Here is a 19438-nt window from a genome sequence, read left to right on the forward strand (position 1 = left end):
TAAAATCCCACAGGAGATTAGAGCGGGAACACACGCTAGTCCGGACTCTTTAGACATGGGAGCCCTAGGAGGGAACAACAGACAGGCAAAACAAATACAACTGTAATGAGGAAAGGATGAATGTTGTCTCATGGAAAACCTGCATACTGTCTTTTTTTAACCCTTCTCTTTTTCTTTTTCTGTCCGTCTTCGAACAAGCTCACTCCTCCCTCCCTCCTTCCCTCCCTCCTTCCCTCCCTCCCTCGCTCCCTCATCGCGCTGCTCCTCTCTCACTCTCTCTCTCTCTCATTCTCTCTTGCGCGCTCTCAGTGGAGGAATGTAGATAGAGGCTGAGCGTATGCCCACTGCTTTGCACGATATCAGCGGCTCACTCTACGGCAGTGGGTCGCTCATCAGGCACTGTTCAGAACGGATTTGCACTGCTAACGGATTTAATCATCCACCGTCTCCTCCAGGACAACTCTGCACATGCCACTGCCTCCTCGACCGGGTTTATTGCTCAGCTTGCACGTACTGGGTTCGTGCTGCAGGTCCCTTGCTCCCTTAAGGATGCTATAATTCATCAGGAGCTTTGCTTGTGGAAAAGGGGACATTATTGCTTCATGGTCAACGGTGAGTCCTCCTGCGTGAGGGAACCAGCTTCCTGGGATATGTATAGCTGACTCAGCGCTCAAATACAAGTCAGATCGAGACCTTGAAAAAGGAATTGGTGTGAATGAAACAGGAAAAATATGAGTCAGTGTTTAACTTTTACTGAACTCGACCTTTAAATATTGCAATGCATGGAGTGACAAGATCAGAGGATAAATCTTACCGTGGTGTCATCTGCAAAAAGAGGGATTTGATAATCTGACGACAGAGAGTGCTGCTGCAACGGCTGGTGCTCGGAGACATGCAGATGATTTCACTCCTCCCTTTCCTTCCACCTTCTTTGCTCGGCACCTTTATTTAACATTTGTACTGTTTTGGTGATCTTGTGGCGAGCTGGAAGTCGTCTGGTCGTTATGGTGGAACTTGACTAAAGGACAGTCTTTTTGCTGGATTCTGCAACCGCTGATATTTCCACCTCCGGAATTCTATTGGGTGTATGTGTTTGTCTGATTGTGAGTGCGTGTATGTGTATTAGTGTGTGGCAGTGTGTGGTTGTGATTTGTCTGCCTTGATGTGTTCATAATTATTTCTGTTCTTTTCTGTTCATAATTATTTGTTCTTGCGGTTGTCTTACTTTCCGTTTTTTTCCAATGTCTGGCACTTCTGGCCGGAATTTCACCTTGTGCTATCCATGTCTGCCGTGTTCTCGGCCTTAGGGTTAACCCTTAGTGTGCCACAGGCGAGATGAGTGACAGCTCGGGAACCGTGAACAACTCGGGGGCTATGGTACTGGAGGAGCCCGATGGGAGAGGCGGCTCCGGTGGACGTGAACAAGCCCAGGCCCCTGTGCGTGGTGGCATTTTAAGGTGTGGGATCTGTGCCCTTTGGCCCCGCCAACAGACCTGGCTCTGTGTGGTTCCGCTTCTCATTGGCTTCATAGGCCTGGGGCTCAGTCTCATGCTGCTGAAATGGATCGTAGTGGGTTCTGTGCGGGACTATGTGCCCACAGACTTGGTGGACGCCAAGGGTATTGGCCAGGACCCCATCTTTCTGTCCAAGCCTAGCACTTTTCCTAAGGGATCTGACACCACCACCACTACAACCACTATTGGTGGTGTCAGCTCGGTCAGCCCCACCGCCACCTCAGTGGTGCAGAGCAGGACTCGAACGGGAACTCCTCCAAACATTCCTCCTAGAGGTAGTGGGGCATCTGGCAGTCAGGTGACACAGAAGAGCCCCTCTACTCGCTTTGTCCCACGTAATCCCACCTTTACGACCACCGTGGTCTCTACCACCACGTCTACTGTCCATACGTCCACATCCAGCCCCTCTCCCTCCAACCCAGCAGTCCTAAACGACTCCACCCAAATGTGGACCAGAGAGCAGTCATCCGAGAGGCATGTGACCATGCCTGGTCGAACCCATGTCAGCCGAAAGACACGTAAGTTTGATACTTTATTATCAGTTCTTGCTGGTTTTGCTAGTGCAAGAGCTGTGCAGTTCTTCTGCTATTGGGGAATATTGGTGATCAGACAGTCTTTGTTGACTTGCTTTGCAGATTGCAGTTTTGCATGGTACTGTTAGCACATGTATATTGTGTTAATGACATCCTAGAAGCGAAGCATGACAGACTCGTGGCCGCATACAGTCCTGTCTATCATGTCGCCAGGGAGCGGCAGAAACACTAATGACAAGCAGCGACTCTGGCCACTCCCTGTGTTTCAAAATGTTATATATTGAACAAGAAATATGAAGACAATTTCATTGGTATAATAGGGTAAAAAAGGTTTGTTTCTTATTTTATATTTTTTCACTGGCCGCAGCACATGAAAAAGCTTGTATCAGGATGTCAGTTACTGTAGGGAACCTCAGAATATGTTTTCTTTAGCTCTGCATTTGCTGATTCTATCTTTATATTTGGTTACTTGAAGAGCTGCGAGCAATGGGTCTAATGATGGAGCTATACTTTGCTTAAATTGATAGAATTGACAAATATTAAACGGCACATTTTGTTGTTCATTTGAAAACTACAGGAGCCTCTGAAAATAAGAAAACTGGATTGTGTGCTAATGTTACGTCTCAGTGTAATATCAGTGAAATTTAAATTTTATATTGCAGAAATTGATTGCATCATCATGCCTGATTGCTCGCACCTGCTAACAGTATATTTATTACCTGACACCAAGATATGCTGTCCATATGTGATTGCGCTGTGGGATTATAGTGGCTAAACTGTAGTCATCAGAATGCCCAGATACAGATGCATTCACAATTAATGATCACATTAATTTTCATGCAGTGGACAGCCTGTTCACAGTGACATTTAGGTAGTTTGAATACTTGTCATAAGGATTACAACAACTCTTTTTCCACTGTCAGGCCAAACCATTTTCTTTGCTTAAACCGTTCCATTCTGTGCTGATCCGGGCCAGCCAGCACGGATTTGATTTAATTTTCCACTGTGGTGCTGATAACGGAGATCTTTAGGATGTAATATAAATGTGCCAGTCGTTGCCTTTGTAACGCAAAGGTTTACAGACAATATAAGATGTAAATTGCAACTGTGTTAATAGAAGATGATTGGATATTTCTTTTAATTTTTTCCGTTAATTTGTGTTTATGTCGCTCAAATTGTGCGCTTAGCCAGCTACAGAGAAACTGGTAGCCAGGCAAAAGGCAAGTGACAAATCCTTAGCTGCGACATCACTATACCCGCTGAACCTTCTACTAGCAAGGTTCAGGGCGGTTAGCCAACTGTGCCGAGAATTTCTAAGTGGTTCATATATAAGTGCTAATAAGACCACCACCCAAAGTAAGATTTGTGCCACAGCTACCCTGAACTAAAAGTATTGGTGATCACCAAAATAATGTAATGTTAATTAAGTATGTGTAACCTCTTTAGTCACAGTTGGCCAAGTCAAAGTTTAGACTATTGAACAAATTTGTGATTTAGTGGATTAAAAGATAGATCCAGGCCCGTCGCGACAAGGCAGGCAAACCAAGCAATTGCTTGGGGCCCCGAGCTGGCCTGGGGGGGGGGGGGGGGGGCTCTCCATGTCCCTTTTGCTTGGGGCCCCCAAATTCCTTCAAACGGCCCTGGATAGATCGCACTAAATTTTCATCAAAAGCAAGTCTCTGGGAACAACTAGAAACTATTTGGAAGTCAATAACAACAGATTTATGGCCCTATGATTTCCGCGGTGCGAAACATTTTTTTGTTGATGAATAAATAAAAAGCAGGTAAGTACACTTAAAGTAACTTGTAGCGTATTCTTGGACACGTTATTGAAACACAAAATAACCAATAAAGTCTCAAGCATTAAAAAGCAGCCCATACTAATCCTCTTAAGTTCTCTTTATCTGAAAAAATATGCATTTTCATTTATTCATACATGGTTGCAACAACATTTAGGCCAAGTTCAAATAAGTGCCATTGTCTAAATGGTTTTTTGGATGAAATTTCAAAGATGTTCAGTTTGTGCTTTTAAATAATATGCCATCTATGTAGCCTATCTTCCTGACAAAAAAAACAAAAACAAAAAAAACTTTTAAGTTTATTTTTTTGAATAGAGGTTGATGATATCTACAATAATATCCGTTGGTGTAGCTATATTGAAAATGGGTAAAATTCAATAATTTTAGACATAATATACATAATTCAATAATTTAACCATATAGGGCCTTTAAAATGAAGATTACAAAATAAATATTAAGAACACATTTATTAAGATTGAGAATATAGAAGGATATTGAGATTTTTACAAGAGAGACTTTTACAGTTACAGGCACACAAACTTTGGAAAAATAATGTTTATGGCACTCAGGAATGTTTAATTGTGTTTATATATATATATATATATATATATATATATATATATAACGAGATACATTTCTAGTTTCAACATTATTTGTTCTTCTTAATGTGCAACCATTGAAAATGTGTACCAATTTACTCTTGGGCCTTTAAAATGAAGAAACCAAAAGAAAAGTTTGTTAAGAATTAGAATCTAAAAGGATATTAAGATTTCTTTAATATGAGTTTACAGGTATATCCTACAAACTTTGGTCAAAATAAATCTGACTCCAAATCTCAGGTGAACATTGTCATTTTGACCTGAGTAAATTACTCCGTAAATATACATCCATCACATTTAATATTATGGCTTTCTACTTCATTGATGTTTGTCTTTCTTCAGAAAAATATAAAATAATAATTGATCCGGGAAAGTTTCTGAAATTTGGTGGATTTTTACACGAAATGACTCAAATGTGTTTATGTCTGAGAACCTTTATACATCTTTTATACATACTTAACTACAGACACTGCAATGACATTTGGGAAAAACATAAAACTGATTTCATAGGGCCCTAGAGACTGTGGAAAAGTCTGCAACAATGCCAGCAAGAATGCAAGCTGTTGTCAAGGCCAAAGGACACCATAAAAAATATAACGTATATTTTTGGTTATTATGTGTGAATAAATACTATTTAGTTGTGTGTGTATGTGTGTATATTTCTTTGTAAAAATTCTGGAGAAAAATATTTGTAGATTTATTTTTTTTAAAGAATAAATGTCAGAAGTAAAGAATAATGGAGAGATTAATATTTTCTTGTAAATATACAAATATATGCTTAAATATGTTGCTGAAAAAACAACAACAACTTACTGTTGACCCATGCTTTTTCTCTGTATATAGTATATAGTGAACCCCCCCCCCCAGCCCCCCCCCCCCCCCTCCCCCCTCCCCCTTTCACAGTAATCAAAAAGAACCTGTGTCAGTATTACCAGTCTTTGAACAAGTCCTTATCGTATACTTTGGTTGTGTAGTAATTCATTACCATTTCAGTTGTCTGACAGAGGATATCTTAATCCTTTGTGTCCCCTAGCAAGACTTGCCTACCTTTATCAATAGCACAGAGAAAAAGATAACTAAAACTTTTGTGATCCAAATGCGTTTGAGAGCTCACAGCTGTGGCTTATCTTAAAACTCATTACTGCTCGGCATACTTGATATTACAGCTAGATAAGAACAGATATTTCAGTGATTTTCCAGATGAAGAGACCAATTTGTTTTCCTAGAATAACTGTCCACAAGATTGGCTGATGTGAATTGAGCGGCCTGTGATTTAGTTTAATGAATCTGTTAGTTATGTTTGGTTGAGGACATGGAACTTCTGTTGCTGCTGCCATGGATCTGTTAGCAGCTAATACAATGAGCATAGGTAGTTAGAGATTAATGCAAATTTGCAATGAGTGCCTGAGGCACTTTACGATGAACTAACCATATAAAAGCCATATCTCAATGTGATCGATTATGAAGCCGAATCAATTGTAACATTAAATGAAAACAGCTTTGGTTGAAACTGGCTGACACGATTCCTGGTTCCAACTGAATGCCATTTAATGACCATTGATTCTTCCTTTGTTTTGTAACATCAAGCTGATTGTGAGGATTAGTTCATGTCACCTAGCACACTGTATTGGGCATTTACTCCACTGTCACACTATTTGGTCTCAAAATACAAATGAGAGTGGAATCATTTGATGATTCTGACATTAAATCAATGCTGTCTTAAATGACAAAATCATTCAGAATTTATGTTTGAAGATGAGGTGATTTATTTGCCTTGTCTGTCTATTTCCTGTTTTAATAGAAAGCCGTAAAAGCACTCCCTTCCAGTACCATTAGAGCTTAATTTCACTGAGACTATTTAAAAAAAAAAATGTCACTTTGATTTATCTTTTTACGATTTCCTAAAGGAGGGATGAAGCTTTAAATATTAATGCTTAGAAAGGGAAACATGTTCAATATGTAGAAGAGCATGTGAATAATTGACAAGGGTATGCTGAGAAATTATCAGCGAAAGGGATGAGAAATGTGCAGGGTTTTATAAATAGAGGTGAAGGAGAGGACTATAAAAACAGGCAGTTTATGTTATGCTCCACCCTGTTATGAATGCCTGTGTGGCCGTGTACATTTTACTTTCACTTTCAAATTAGCCTGCAATTGCTTAACATGGTGTTCATTATTATTATTCCTAATGAAAAACACAACAACTAGAAAAACACAACTAACCTTTTGCAGGTTCCCTATTAGGTTTAAATCCAAAATATTGCAAAATGGGTGCTTTTATATTTCTCTTTGAAACCAAATCTTCCACCATCGTCTTGTCAGTCAGCTCCTAGTGATGCCTAAGATTAACTACTCTGACTACATCAGGTAAACCCAGATGCTAAGACTAGAAATACTAGTATTCTGACCACATAAGATGCTTAAGAATAATAGCTTCTCTGACTACATCGGTAACCCCAGACGCCTATGCATCATTAGTTATGATTAATTCAAAATCTCATTCACAGGGTGAACTGTCCATTTATGTTGGTCAATGGCTACGTTTACATGCAACCAAATAATCCGTTAGTAATCGGATTGATGGCTCAATCGGACTGAAAAGCCTTCATGTAAACACCTTAATCGATCCAAATGAAATTTCTGATCGAGAGAACATGTAAACACTTGATCGGATTGAAAACCTACAAAGGACTGCGCATATGTGCAATGACGTTAAATTGGGTAATGACCCATGACGCACGGAACAAGCTGTTCTTCCTGTTGAATAAATTGTCATATAAATGAGTGTCCCATCATTCTAAAATTCTCCTTTCACTCAGTGTCTGTGAAGTGGAGCAGGACAACTCTTATCCGCAGACAGCATTTTTACTGCGTGATAAATATAAGCAGCACGGCACAACAGTTCATATGCTCATTTATTAAAACAAATAAAGAACCAATGTAGGAGAATAGTTAGTATGCGCAAACAGCGGGAAACTCTGTATATTCATGCAGTGTGCGCATGTCAAAAAATCTACTCCGATAAGCTTGTGGCATTTAAACGCGCACATCAACCCGATCACATGTTTAGCGTTCATGTAAACTACATTCATATTCATCAATCAGAATGAATTCAGTCTGATTGAAACAAAAGTTGTGCATGTAAACATAGCCATTGATGTTAATGAGCTTGAACCCTTGATCTTTTATTTAGGTGATTTAATAGTGCCATAAATCGATCTGGCTGATGTTTAACGGCCTTCTATTTTTCAAGCTTGCAATGTAACCTTATTTCTTCCAATGATTAAGAGTCTTAATGTTCTAGATACTATGGAAATGAATGTCATTAGCAGCCATTTGACCACTTTGTTCAAAACTTTTTTTCCTTTTTGCAGTTTTAAGTTGAAATTAGCATAAAAATGTTGACAGCTGACATTTCTGAATGAGGGATGCCTTTTAGAAAATAACAGTAGCGATTATAAACTCCTGAATGCCTAGCAGGATATTTGTGAAGTGCTGAACTCTGGTTCAAATGCAAATCATTTCTGCATTTTCCATTTAGTTACGCACCAAGGAGTGCAATATTCTTGAATCGTGTGCGGATTAGCACTTTTTTTGTCACCCCACCCCACCCCACCCCAGCTCCTTGTTTCTGGAGGTAACAAATACGTATAGCAGGAGAATGGCTTAAATCGTTGGTGATAAAAGATGCATGGGATGTTTATAAGAAAACAATAAGCTGTTCATCAGCTATGCTGGAGGCAAATGTTAAAGGAGGAAGCTTTGTCTTCATTACCACAGGTTTAGTTTCTGTCACAGGGATTGGGCGTCTAGATCAGTCATATAGAGTATCATTACAAGCACGATTTGGAAATAGATCTTTCATTGATTCCATGAAGATAGAGATACTTGTTTATGACATTGAATTCACAGAGCTCTCAATTAACTAATAGCTGCATTAAGTCTTAATGATGCTTTCTGACACAGACTAATGCTTTTTTGTGTGCATTCTTCTTATTGCAACAGTACTTACTCTTATACTCATCATCTGAATCAGTTTATAATATTAATATTATGCATGCTCTGAAAACAATTATATCATAATTTTGCTTGTCAAGTTATTCCATCTTGCATTAAGGATGTTTAGATTTTTTTTTACATGGAAAAAAAGACAAAACACTTGAAGATTTTTTTCTTTTCAGTGTAGCGTTAATTATGTGTGATGTCATTAGCTTTATTCACTGCTTTTTGTTTCTCCCACTTCCCTTTCGTTTCTTCTCTTTTGTCTCATGGTATCCTATGCTTTTGCAGGCCTATTTCAAACCCTTTAAAATCTGTGGACAAACGAATATCAAGTTGCTTTGACGGGTTGCCTTGGTCACTTGATGGTGTTCAGGCTTTTCAGCCTAATACCACATTGTGACTTTAAAAAGAGCTGACCGGCATGACAAATGAGGACCATAACCCTCAACAAACATTGTACTGAAGCCCAGCCAATCAGAGATCAGGGATAATGTTTTCCTTCAGCCCAAAAATGCAGGCCAGTATAAAGGAGCACAGCCCCACTATCAATCCTGCTTGTTACTGTTGCAGCTTAAAGCCTATTGAATATCCAAGCCAATACAATAGAATGCTGTAGAAAGATCTAACTACCTTACAACCACAATAGTATCATTCTTATTATAGTAATACATTAGAAATCTAGAAGTCATGAAGTAGTAGTAGTAGTAGTAGTAGTAGTAGTAGTAGTAGTAGTGAAATACGGAAGTATTATGAGAAGTAAAGGTCCAGGGAGCAGTGTTGGGGGTAACTCATTACAAGTAACTTGAGTTACGTAATCAGATTACTTTTTCAAGTAACTAGAAAAGTAAAGCATTTCTTTTTCAATTTACAGCAAAATATCTAATTTACTTTTTTCAAATAAGTAACGCTAGTTACTTTTTCACATTTATTGACAGACTTCTCTCCTGTCTCCATGTTGAGAGAAATAAAGTGAGGAGGTGTTGTGTGCGCTTTGTAAACATGATGGTTATTTTAGTTCTAGACTAATTGTGAACATGCATTTACTCATCTCACTTGCACGAAAACATCCAGTATTCCTCAAAATGAATAAAAACAGTAAAATGCAATTTCAGAATTTTACGCAAAACTTTTATTTTAACTATATTAAATTACACAAATATACTTCATTTAATCTCATTTGATTAACCAATGTCTTTGCTGCTGACCTTCAATGATCTAGGTCAACCATACTAATAAGCAAAAATGACTTAAAATTAGATTTAGAAATAAGAGAGTTGAACTTCCTTCTCCTGTATCCCATTGTTCAATACTCCAGAACAGCAGAAGCTGAAAGGTTTGTTTGAGCGGCGCCCTCTACTGTACAGGAGTTAATATGCATTTCCTTCAGCCTGAGGCTTATTCACTTCACTTTTGGTGTGAAAGGGCCTTAACATTTACCAAAAATACAACTTTTTTTGTTGTTATTAAAAAACAAACAAGCAAGACCAGCCCAGGTAAGAAAAGTTACGCAAAAGTATTGTAACGCATTACTTTTCATAAAAAGTAACACAATTAGTTACTTTTTTTTGTGATTAATGCAATATTGTAATGCATTACTTTTAAAAGTAACTTTCCCCAACACTGCCAGGGAGTACACGCATTTCCTAGAAAACGAAAGTCTTGCGGTCATGGAATGACGTGGGTGAGCAATTAATGACAGAATATTTAGTTCAGGGTGAACTAACCTTTTAACATCAATGGAATCTTTCCATTGCACAAAAGGTTCTTTATAGTGGAAAAGGGCTCTTTAGATTATTAAAATGTTCTTTTTCATTAAAATAAGAAAATTGTTCTTTTAACGACTGTTCACTGAAATGTTCTTTGGGGAACTCAAAATGGTGGTTCTATGGCACCAAAAAAACAAAAACAAAAAGATGCTCTGTTGGCATAGTACATTGGCATATATCTGTAATAATTAATTCAAACCATCATGTCCACAAATTAAATAGCTCTTGGGATTAACTTAAAAGAAGGTGATTTACACAATTAGCAAGCCTTTTCTTCTGCAGTGGCTCATAGAATAATTCCTCTGCATATCCATTTCAGTGTTTGTGTATGATGTTGGCTGGTTTGCGTTGTCCCCTTTCAGCGCTACCTAAGGGATAAAAGAGTTCATCGCACTCCCAGAGTCTGTTATGAGATATTGATTCACATGTGATTGTCTACGAGACTTGTGCCTCTCAGCACTTTGACTGGGATCAGTTTTAGTGTCACAGGTTTGATTGCTCATGCACAGCACTTTTCTCTGTTCCTGGGCTTGTTTTGAGGAGCCACACAGCCCCTTCCTTTGTGAATGCACTAGATATCACAATCAATTTCAACCCTGAATTTGGTAGAAAAGTGGCTTGAGATTGGATAGGCTTTGTTTTAGGCATTTTCATTTAAAAACGGCCACATTAGCCTATTCAAGCCTTTTCCAAAACTTGCTCGTCCACACTGAAACGTCAAAAAAACCTTAAATAATCTTACTGCTCGTGTAAAAGATGATAAAAGCTCACATAGATAATACTGAGAGACTTGATATAATAAAGCTTTCATGGCATGCTATCATGTTATTAGCAAAATATTCCACTACTTACTGGTGCGTTGTTTACACTCAAAATTATTCCACTGCCCTCAAGTTTTGCCGCAGAACAAAAATGTAGTTGTCTTTGCAGAATGTCATCTCCTCTGAATTAATTTTCCATAATCTTTGCAGGAATATAATATGAAGATTGTACAAAGTAACATGTATTTTTAAGGACTATGAAAATAACCAGATAACGATAAGATATAAGTAGAATATGTGTCACATAACTAAACATGCGTCATCGTTTTTGAATGCCTCTGTTTTCACATTTCAAACTACAATGCGAAAATGGCATTTTCAAATGTATCCTTTTGGGAGAGCGTCTTCAAAAAGCTCAGTTTGTACAGGACAAAAATGCAGTCTCCGTTTGGACTGAAGAGAACGTAGAAAAAAAGATGCATTTTCAAATCTGGATTAATGAAGACGTAGCCTTAGGATGTTTTCTCGTCATCTCTATTTTGAGTCTCTATTTTCCTCTTTTTCAATGAAGTAGTGTCAACGTTCATACTTGGAATATCTCAATGCCTGCTGTACATGATTTGCTCTCCCACACTAGTCTGACAGATGTAGTTTGACTAAATCTGTCAAAGTACAGATTTAGATTCTCCCATTCTAGTTTGACTAAACAAGAATAAAGACTGTGCGAGTTTTAGAGCTGTCTGAATGGTGCAGCTGTAGCAGGGGTAAGTCTTTCTCATAGCCCCGAGGGAATGATCCTACAGCCATGACATGATCCCTTATGCCTGAACTCATTTAGACTGCTAAGAGCATTTTCTTTTTGCTTACCCTCCCTCTCTCCCTTTCTATCTGAAAATGCTGGTTGGTGGCTAATGTGCTCCATGTGCTCTCCATTTAGGTATCTTTCCCTCACTTTTTCTCTTTTGCCTTCTCCTCATTCTCTCATGGTTATTGAGGTAGATCTGTCACAGGGACACTGCACCTCAGGACATGGCTTCACACACCGTGACAGCATCCAGCCAACACACTCTCAGCTCAGATGGCAGATTAAAGACATGCACCCACACACACACACACACACACACACACACACACACACACACACACACACACACACACACACATTGATGTCTTACCGAGGTTGATGAATGGTGGAAATGGAGCGAGTGTTTTGCACGGATGTGTGGTCCGAGCTCTCCCACGGTGAGTGTCTGAGTGTGTACGGGGGAGCGGTCAGCGTGGATGCGGACCGTTAGAGGCCATATGCGGTGTCTTCCCTCTCAGATCTGTCTGGCATCAGCAGGAGTGAACACATCAGCTCTAGTGCTGCCGTTCTCCCGTTTCAGCCACCTTTCAAACGTTTACTGATGGTTTCCCACTGAGCCTCATGCCTCTGACTCCTCACATACTGTAGATGTGAGTCAGAATCATAAATGACTGCTGTAGGGATGAGATCTAATATGCATAATGCACTATTTAATGACACATAATTTTAAAATGTCAGTTAGGTTTTAAATTGGAGTTGCTCGAAACCAAACAATTTTTTTTTTTTTTTTTTTTTCATGAACTAAATGCTGATTCCTTCCACAGAGAGTGAAAAATGAAATTAGGTAGCCCATTTTTTTTATTATATATATATATATATCTCTTCTCAATTCTGAATCACAGTTTCCGTGTTGGCCTGGAAATTAGAGTTGATGAAATGGTGCCATTGACTGGAAAATGTTCTTAGTGCCATGCGCTCTCTTTAACTGACCTTGTCCGATTTCTTTAGTGGAATGCTTTAGGGATCATCAGCCTAACAGTAATACCGTATTATAAAACCATAAAACTAGATCCCACTGTCTCACTACATTAGCACAAAGTAGGTCTGTCCACCCACTCTGCTACTTTCTTATGGTGACGGGTGAATAGTTTGCCAACGATGAGCCCCATAAGATTCTCTCATTGCCCCATACGATCTCCTCTCCCTCCATGTAGGACACCATTTTAAATTATGCATGTAATATTCTACAGCTTTAAGCTCAGAAACTTTTTTTTTCTATAGGCGGTGTAAATAATTAATAGTGCAACCACCGAAAGTATCATTCTATCGGTCATTCAAGCCCTATGCAGCAGCTCTTTCACTTGCCAATTGATAACATGTAGAGGACAGCAAAGAGGGGTAATGATAACGGTCATGTTAGGGATAAACTGCAATTTCTGCTCCATTTAGAATGATCAGGTATTCACAGTATTGTCAGTGAAAGCTCATGCTTAGGCAGGACTCCTCAGTTCTGACACAAAATGGAGGCAGTGCAGATGAGATGATTGACAGTAGTAGTCGAGGAGCCTTAAGAGAGTCACTGGTTCAGAATGAAGTTCTTTTGTGTCTGACTTTCTGTCATTTTAGAGTTACAGAGGTGGTGGTGATAGATCAAAATGACCGTTTGCCTTTGTGTTAAATGAGTAATTCAGAGGTGTGACAGTCTGACATGTCAAAATTCAGTGCTTAGTTCTGAAGAATTTGTGTGTGAATGATCAAAGTTTAGATAAGACCATAGTAATAGGGTAAAAATTTCTGTTGTTTTAAAATGTGATACATATATCTCCCTTTTAAAAAGGAAGTTGCAAAAAGTATTTAATAAAAGGGGGCAAATAATTGTTCCCAATGTGTTTTGGCGAAAAGCACTTATTTCATAATGTGATCCCCCCCCCCCCCCCCCCCCCCCCCAACAACACACACACACACTTTCAATTATTTTTCTTCAATGAAAGGTTAGATTTTTGCTTTTTTTTTAAAATAAAATATCAAAATGATTAACAATGCAGATTTATTTTTTATAGCCATCTTTGATTATATTTACCAAGTATATATATATATATATATATATGTATATGATGCTGTGTGTGGTGTTGTTGTTGTTTATTTACTTATTTATAATTACTAGAGAAAAAAAAAATCCTTATCCATCAGTCATGAACGACTAGAAATGTATTTGCCGAAACATGCTTGACAGGACAAGGATGCATTTTAAACAACATGTGCCTCAGCAAGACAGGGAATTTTACATTAATAACAGAAGATGCACTGTTTTATAGCTTACCAGTTGAGTTCTGTCATTTCAAAGTCTTGGAAAGGTTGTTTTTTGCTCTTTCTCCACAGAAAAATAGTTCACTACATTTTTGGCAGTTGGATCAGTGGTGTATGCACTGACTGAAATCAAAAAGTGATGGAAAAGGAGCATTTATGTGTCTGGTAAATCTATCTCAGTGACAGCGAGGAGACCTGGGACATTTTGCTGAAGTGAGAGAGAGAGTGATAGAAATACATATGAAGAGAGAGTTATTACAGATTACAAACTTAATCTTTTATTTATGGAGACAAATTCCAGCAAGCTGTGCAGTGAGTTCTTATGGCACATGCCAATGTGCAAGCATCTGATGAGGACCAGCATCCACCTGACTGGAGATACGTGCGGTCTCATTCCATTTTTCATTCTGAGACAAGACCTAGATTTTGAAACATCTCTTTTCACTGCTTTTCCTGCATCTCATCAATTCTATAATGCATTTCTTAACCCAGATGTTCTGTTCGGAGTCCCAATGCCATTTTAATACCTCAACAAATGCACTTAAAGTGTTAGTTCACCCAAAAAATGAAATGCATGTCATAATTTATTCACCTTTCACTGTATGGGCAAAAAAGTTGAAACATTCTTCAATATATCCAAGGTATAACTATCCAAAATAAAAGAAGTTTGGAGCAACATTTGGGTGACCGTTTTCATTTTTGGGTGAACTATCCCTTTAAAATTGAAGAATTAAGTTGATACTTCATATGTTATTGTTTTAAAATTAATTTCTGAAATCTAATTTACATTGATACATTATAATTATGAATTGTCACTTTTAGTGTGAATGGATCTGTGCTCTGTTCTTTCACTGTGTCTAAGAGCCAAATAAGTTATTTTAAGTTAAATTAGTTATTACTAGTAAATGGGTCCCTGCTACCTGTGATGTAAAACTGCAGCTGATTTATGATTTTCTATCCTTCTTTTGTTTAACTTCTAGTAACTTCCCTGAGCGCTTTGCACCTTTTTCACCCTCATTAGCGTTAGAGACCCTCAGGCGTCCAGTTCCAAACAATTATTAACCTTTAAGGAGAGGCAGGCGCTCAGACCGATGCACAGTGCTCGGATGTGTGAATCACATTATTTTGGGGTTAGTGAGAGGGTGATATACGGCCCTCTATGCAGCCAGCATGCGGCCAGTTATTGGTCTCCCTTGACAGGAGTCAGAAAAGTGTGTGCGGAGTGCATTAAAACACATCAATGGACATTTCTTATCCCATATACATGTAGACAATTCAGAATGTCCAATATATTTCTTGTGTAACCCTCTTCAAAGTCCACTGAGTGTGTGTGTGATGTGTCCATCACATGTGTACCTTTTATCTCAGCAGGATATTCGGGTGCAGCATCTTGTGCGCGCAAGGCATCATATGATGAAAACTCCTTGTCTAAGTGCTTTTACGACATCAAACATGACAGCCTTTGGTCTGTGTGTGCTTTAATGTGGTGTATTTTAGTGACACTTCAAATGTATTCTCATCTGGGATGTTTTATAAATATTTTCAAGTTTTTACCATACTTCCCCAAGCATCTTGATGGACGTTAATCCTTTTGCAGCGAGATACTCAGCTAGACGCCGTTGAACATATCCCTGCTCAGGCAACAACTGCTCAGTGATGGCCTCAGTTAGAGAGATGAACCTGTCTGTCACAATATACTAGACAGTCATGGATAGACAGCTTTAAGCAGGTTGTAGAAAGTTGTTTGTGTATCAGATATTTCGGCCTTGTCTTGGCCAGCCTTGCCTTCACAGTTTGCTCAGTCTATCTGTGTGTGTGTGTGAGTTTGTTTTTCTTGTGATGGAGTGCACAACCAGGGGCTACAGAGTGATGGATGGTGGAAGAGGACGACAGATCTCTCAGATGGCCGTCCTTTGCCGGTAATGGTGGTGAAATGCGATACCAGGGCAGGAAATGGGGGGAATAAGCAGGCTCCAGCCTTAATGCTGACAGAATCAAATGGGCATCGCTTTCACTGAACTCCTCCGAAGGCGTTTTCTGCAGGGTTTCCGCGGAATAGTCTAGCGCTACCTGTTGTGTAATCTATAAATTTTAGCCGTCGGCAGAGCCACTCACCTTTTTCCAGTTTGGCTGCGTGTGGATATCAGTATTTGTTTTAGATGGCCACCCCAAACACCAGCTGTTCGGTGACCCCTCCCCCTGACCTTTATCCAAGCCTGTGATTAGCTGAAGCAGAGGAGATGTTATAAATATGTATGAGGCCAAAACCACTGTGGATTTGCATAATGCCATATCTGCCTGACATTTAGGTTGTTACATAATCGCTAAATGAGTTTTAAAAAATCTCCCCGTTTAGGACTAATAAATCATAATGCAGTGAGTTTTGTGTGTGAATGCTGTTAGTGAAGGGCAGTGTCTGTTTATCTTGCTCTCTATGGCCACATGTGGCCTTTGTGGGGTGGCAGATGGGGATGTGGAGTGGAAGGATAGATGAAAAAAGTTTTTCCTCTGTGAATTGTTGATAATCTCTATACAGAGAGAGAGAGAGACCGAGAGAGACGCTAGTGGTGTGTTGTGTAAAGTTGTGTGTGTACTGTGTACACAAGCAAACACTTATGAAGGATTAATGAATGCATTAGTCTCTTTGCCAGACAGACAGTGAAACATGCAAAATGTCCATATGCGTTTGTGTCTGTGTGTGTGTGTGTAGAGTGTAAAGCTCATGAAAACCACACTAAATGGGAGCAATAAGCTCATGAGATGAGTTGATAAGTGCTTTGAGTACCTGCAGCGTTCAGATCCCTGTGCCCTGTGTGTGTGTGTGTGTGTGTGTGTGTGTGTGTGTGTGTGTGAAGATAAACAAGAAAAATGACACATTAGAAGCTCCCTTTACTGGAGCCTTGTAATGGTGAATGACTCAATCAATCATTATTGCTCCGGTTTCATACACGTTTGGTTTGATTGAATGCTCTTTACAAAACAACAGCACATCTTACAGTGGCATAATGCACATATAATTTTAAAGGGATGAGTAGGATAAAAGTTTTTCTTGATCTTTTGAGATTTATTCATTGATTATTATACTATGAAAATGTTATTTTCAGAACTCAAAACTAATATAATAATAAAAAACAATAAAAACATTTATTGATAGTAATATTTATTACGGTAATATTACAATTCAATATAACCGTTTTCTATTTTAATATATTTTAATATTCCTTAATATACTCCAGTCTTCAGCGTCATCAAATCATTCAGTCATCAAGAAACATTTCTTGAGCACTAAGAAAAAGTAGTGCTGCTTAATAATTTTGTGGTAACCATGATACAGGATTCTATTTATTTCTTCAGTAAATCTGACCCCACACATTTGAATGGTTGTATGTGTACATGATCTAATTTCAAATGAGTTTATATACACACATACTGTATGTATTGTGTTTTTTCCAGTTAAATGGATCATATTATAGGTTTGTGATGTATGTACAAAGCCATTGCAATAAGAAAAATAAATAAATAAATAAGAGATCAGGTTTAATTAAAATATATATATATATTATATTATATTATATTATATTATATTATATTATATTATATTATATTATATTATATTATGTGAAGATATCCACAACTCAATTTGAAATTGACACCTCCAGCCTCCCACCTCCTCTCTAGATGTTCAGCCACAAGGCAGGGACTGTTAAAGCTATAGTAGGTAATGTTGGAGAGCTAGCAAGATTTGAAAGTGGCACCTCTTCTAAGCTCCGCCCCCTCCTGTCAGTACTCCGTCCAAAGCTACGCCCCCACAAACATGAACGCGCATCCACAGTCGGAGTCAGCTGCAGGTCACAGGAAAGCTGAGTATTTCAGCACATTATGGGCATCAACCAAACTACTTCATGTCTCATTCACCTGTACACCGACAGAGACACCGACAGAGAAGCTAATGTTAGCATTGGGCTAATACTAGCTACAAAAGTAGCTACGTTGCCTAACGTAACATATATCATGGAAATAACAAATCCCCCCGAAGCAAAACAAATAATTACCTGTCCAGCAGAAAGACCGCAACCTCAGCATCGCTTTTCAGGCCCTTCAGCTCCCTCAGTTGTCTCCACCGTTCAAATGCTGCACCAATGTTGACGCGAGTTTGTCCTCTGGCTTTATCCAGTGCCTGTTTCGTTGCAGCCTTTTCTGCCTCCGATTTTCTTTTTTTAGCCTTTTTATCAGGGCGAGCAGTTACCAGCAAAGCTGGTATTGGTAGTTTTGGCTGCATTTTCTCTGCCATTGTGCCGCAAACTCCTGCTTACTCGGTGTAGTGAGCTGAATGTTTCCGGGAACGGTGACATGTGATGAGTGCACGCAGGGCAGCGCACGCAGTGGGGCTCGTGCACGAGACATGAAGGCATCTGATTGGTTCTTTACATTCGCACCGAATGGCAGTGATTGGTCAGAGTTTTTACTGTCCTGCAGCTGCTACAGAGGTCTGATTTTTTTCATTCCTTTTTCTGAACACATAATGTATTGACTACTCTTAGGATGGAAGGACCATTTCACCCAGTATAAAAAAAGTGTTTCTGAACAGGATTACCTACCATAGCTTTAAATTGCATGGGAAAAACAGTGAATGGCAGCAACTCTCTCTGGCCCAAATCATGCTTTCATGTTCAAAGCGGAGCTGCATATAACTGTGTAAACCATGGGAGGCGAAACAAGGCCATTTTCGTACATGGATACATAGACACTCGTACGCCACACAGACACACTGACTCTAGTGCTTCTGAGCACATTAGCATAGATTTGTGAGTCACAAGCTCTGGGAAAATAAACAATCAAAGCTAATTAATAATTGGTGCAGCAGGTGTGAATTCATGTTTGTGTCATGATGTAATACATCACTTGAGCCATTATTAAAATAAACGAATGTCATTGCATTGAATTGATCAACATGTAAAGCTATAAGCCTAGTTTATCTGTGAGTTCCCAGCATGCATTTAATACATTATGATTTACTACAGTATACATTAAGTATTATTTTGATGCTTACTTTCTTTATGCATATTTTTGTCATTTAGGTTGCCACTGTTGTTAAAATTAAATGCAGAATTCACTTCAAGTGTCTTAAGCCGTATATACAAATTATGTTTTCTGAACAAGAAAAATCTGCATTTGCCTTGACGCAAATTTATTGGCTAAAAAAATATAATTTGCATTTATTGAACAAATAAATTCAAATCAACACAACAAAGCATTTTTAATAAAAACAATTAATTAGATGACTGAATTTTTTTACTGCAGCATGTTTTTTTTTTTTTTAACTTGTCCTTGTTTTGTGTAGAAATGCAAAAA

The 19438-nt window shown here is 38.6% G+C and overlaps 1 protein-coding gene across 2 annotated transcripts in view; it reads left to right on the forward strand.

The window, feature by feature from the left end:
- The first annotated feature begins 208 nt into the window (after positions 1 to 208).
- Positions 209 to 19438, forward strand: part of nrg3a (neuregulin 3a) — a 321197-nt gene continuing 301967 nt past the window's right edge. The window contains exon 1 of one of the 2 annotated variants that reach the window (XM_084093547.1): positions 209 to 2032. In XM_084093547.1, coding sequence (XP_083949673.1) covers positions 1336 to 2032 — 697 coding nt within the window. In that variant the 5' untranslated portion in view covers positions 209 to 1335. The remainder of the gene's footprint in view (positions 2033 to 19438) is intronic. The other variant, XM_084093546.1, reaches the window with a different exon arrangement.

Source organism: Abramis brama, assembly GCF_963993115.1.
Source record: "Abramis brama genome assembly, chromosome: 19".
Classification (NCBI taxonomy): domain Eukaryota; kingdom Metazoa; phylum Chordata; class Actinopteri; order Cypriniformes; family Leuciscidae; genus Abramis; species Abramis brama.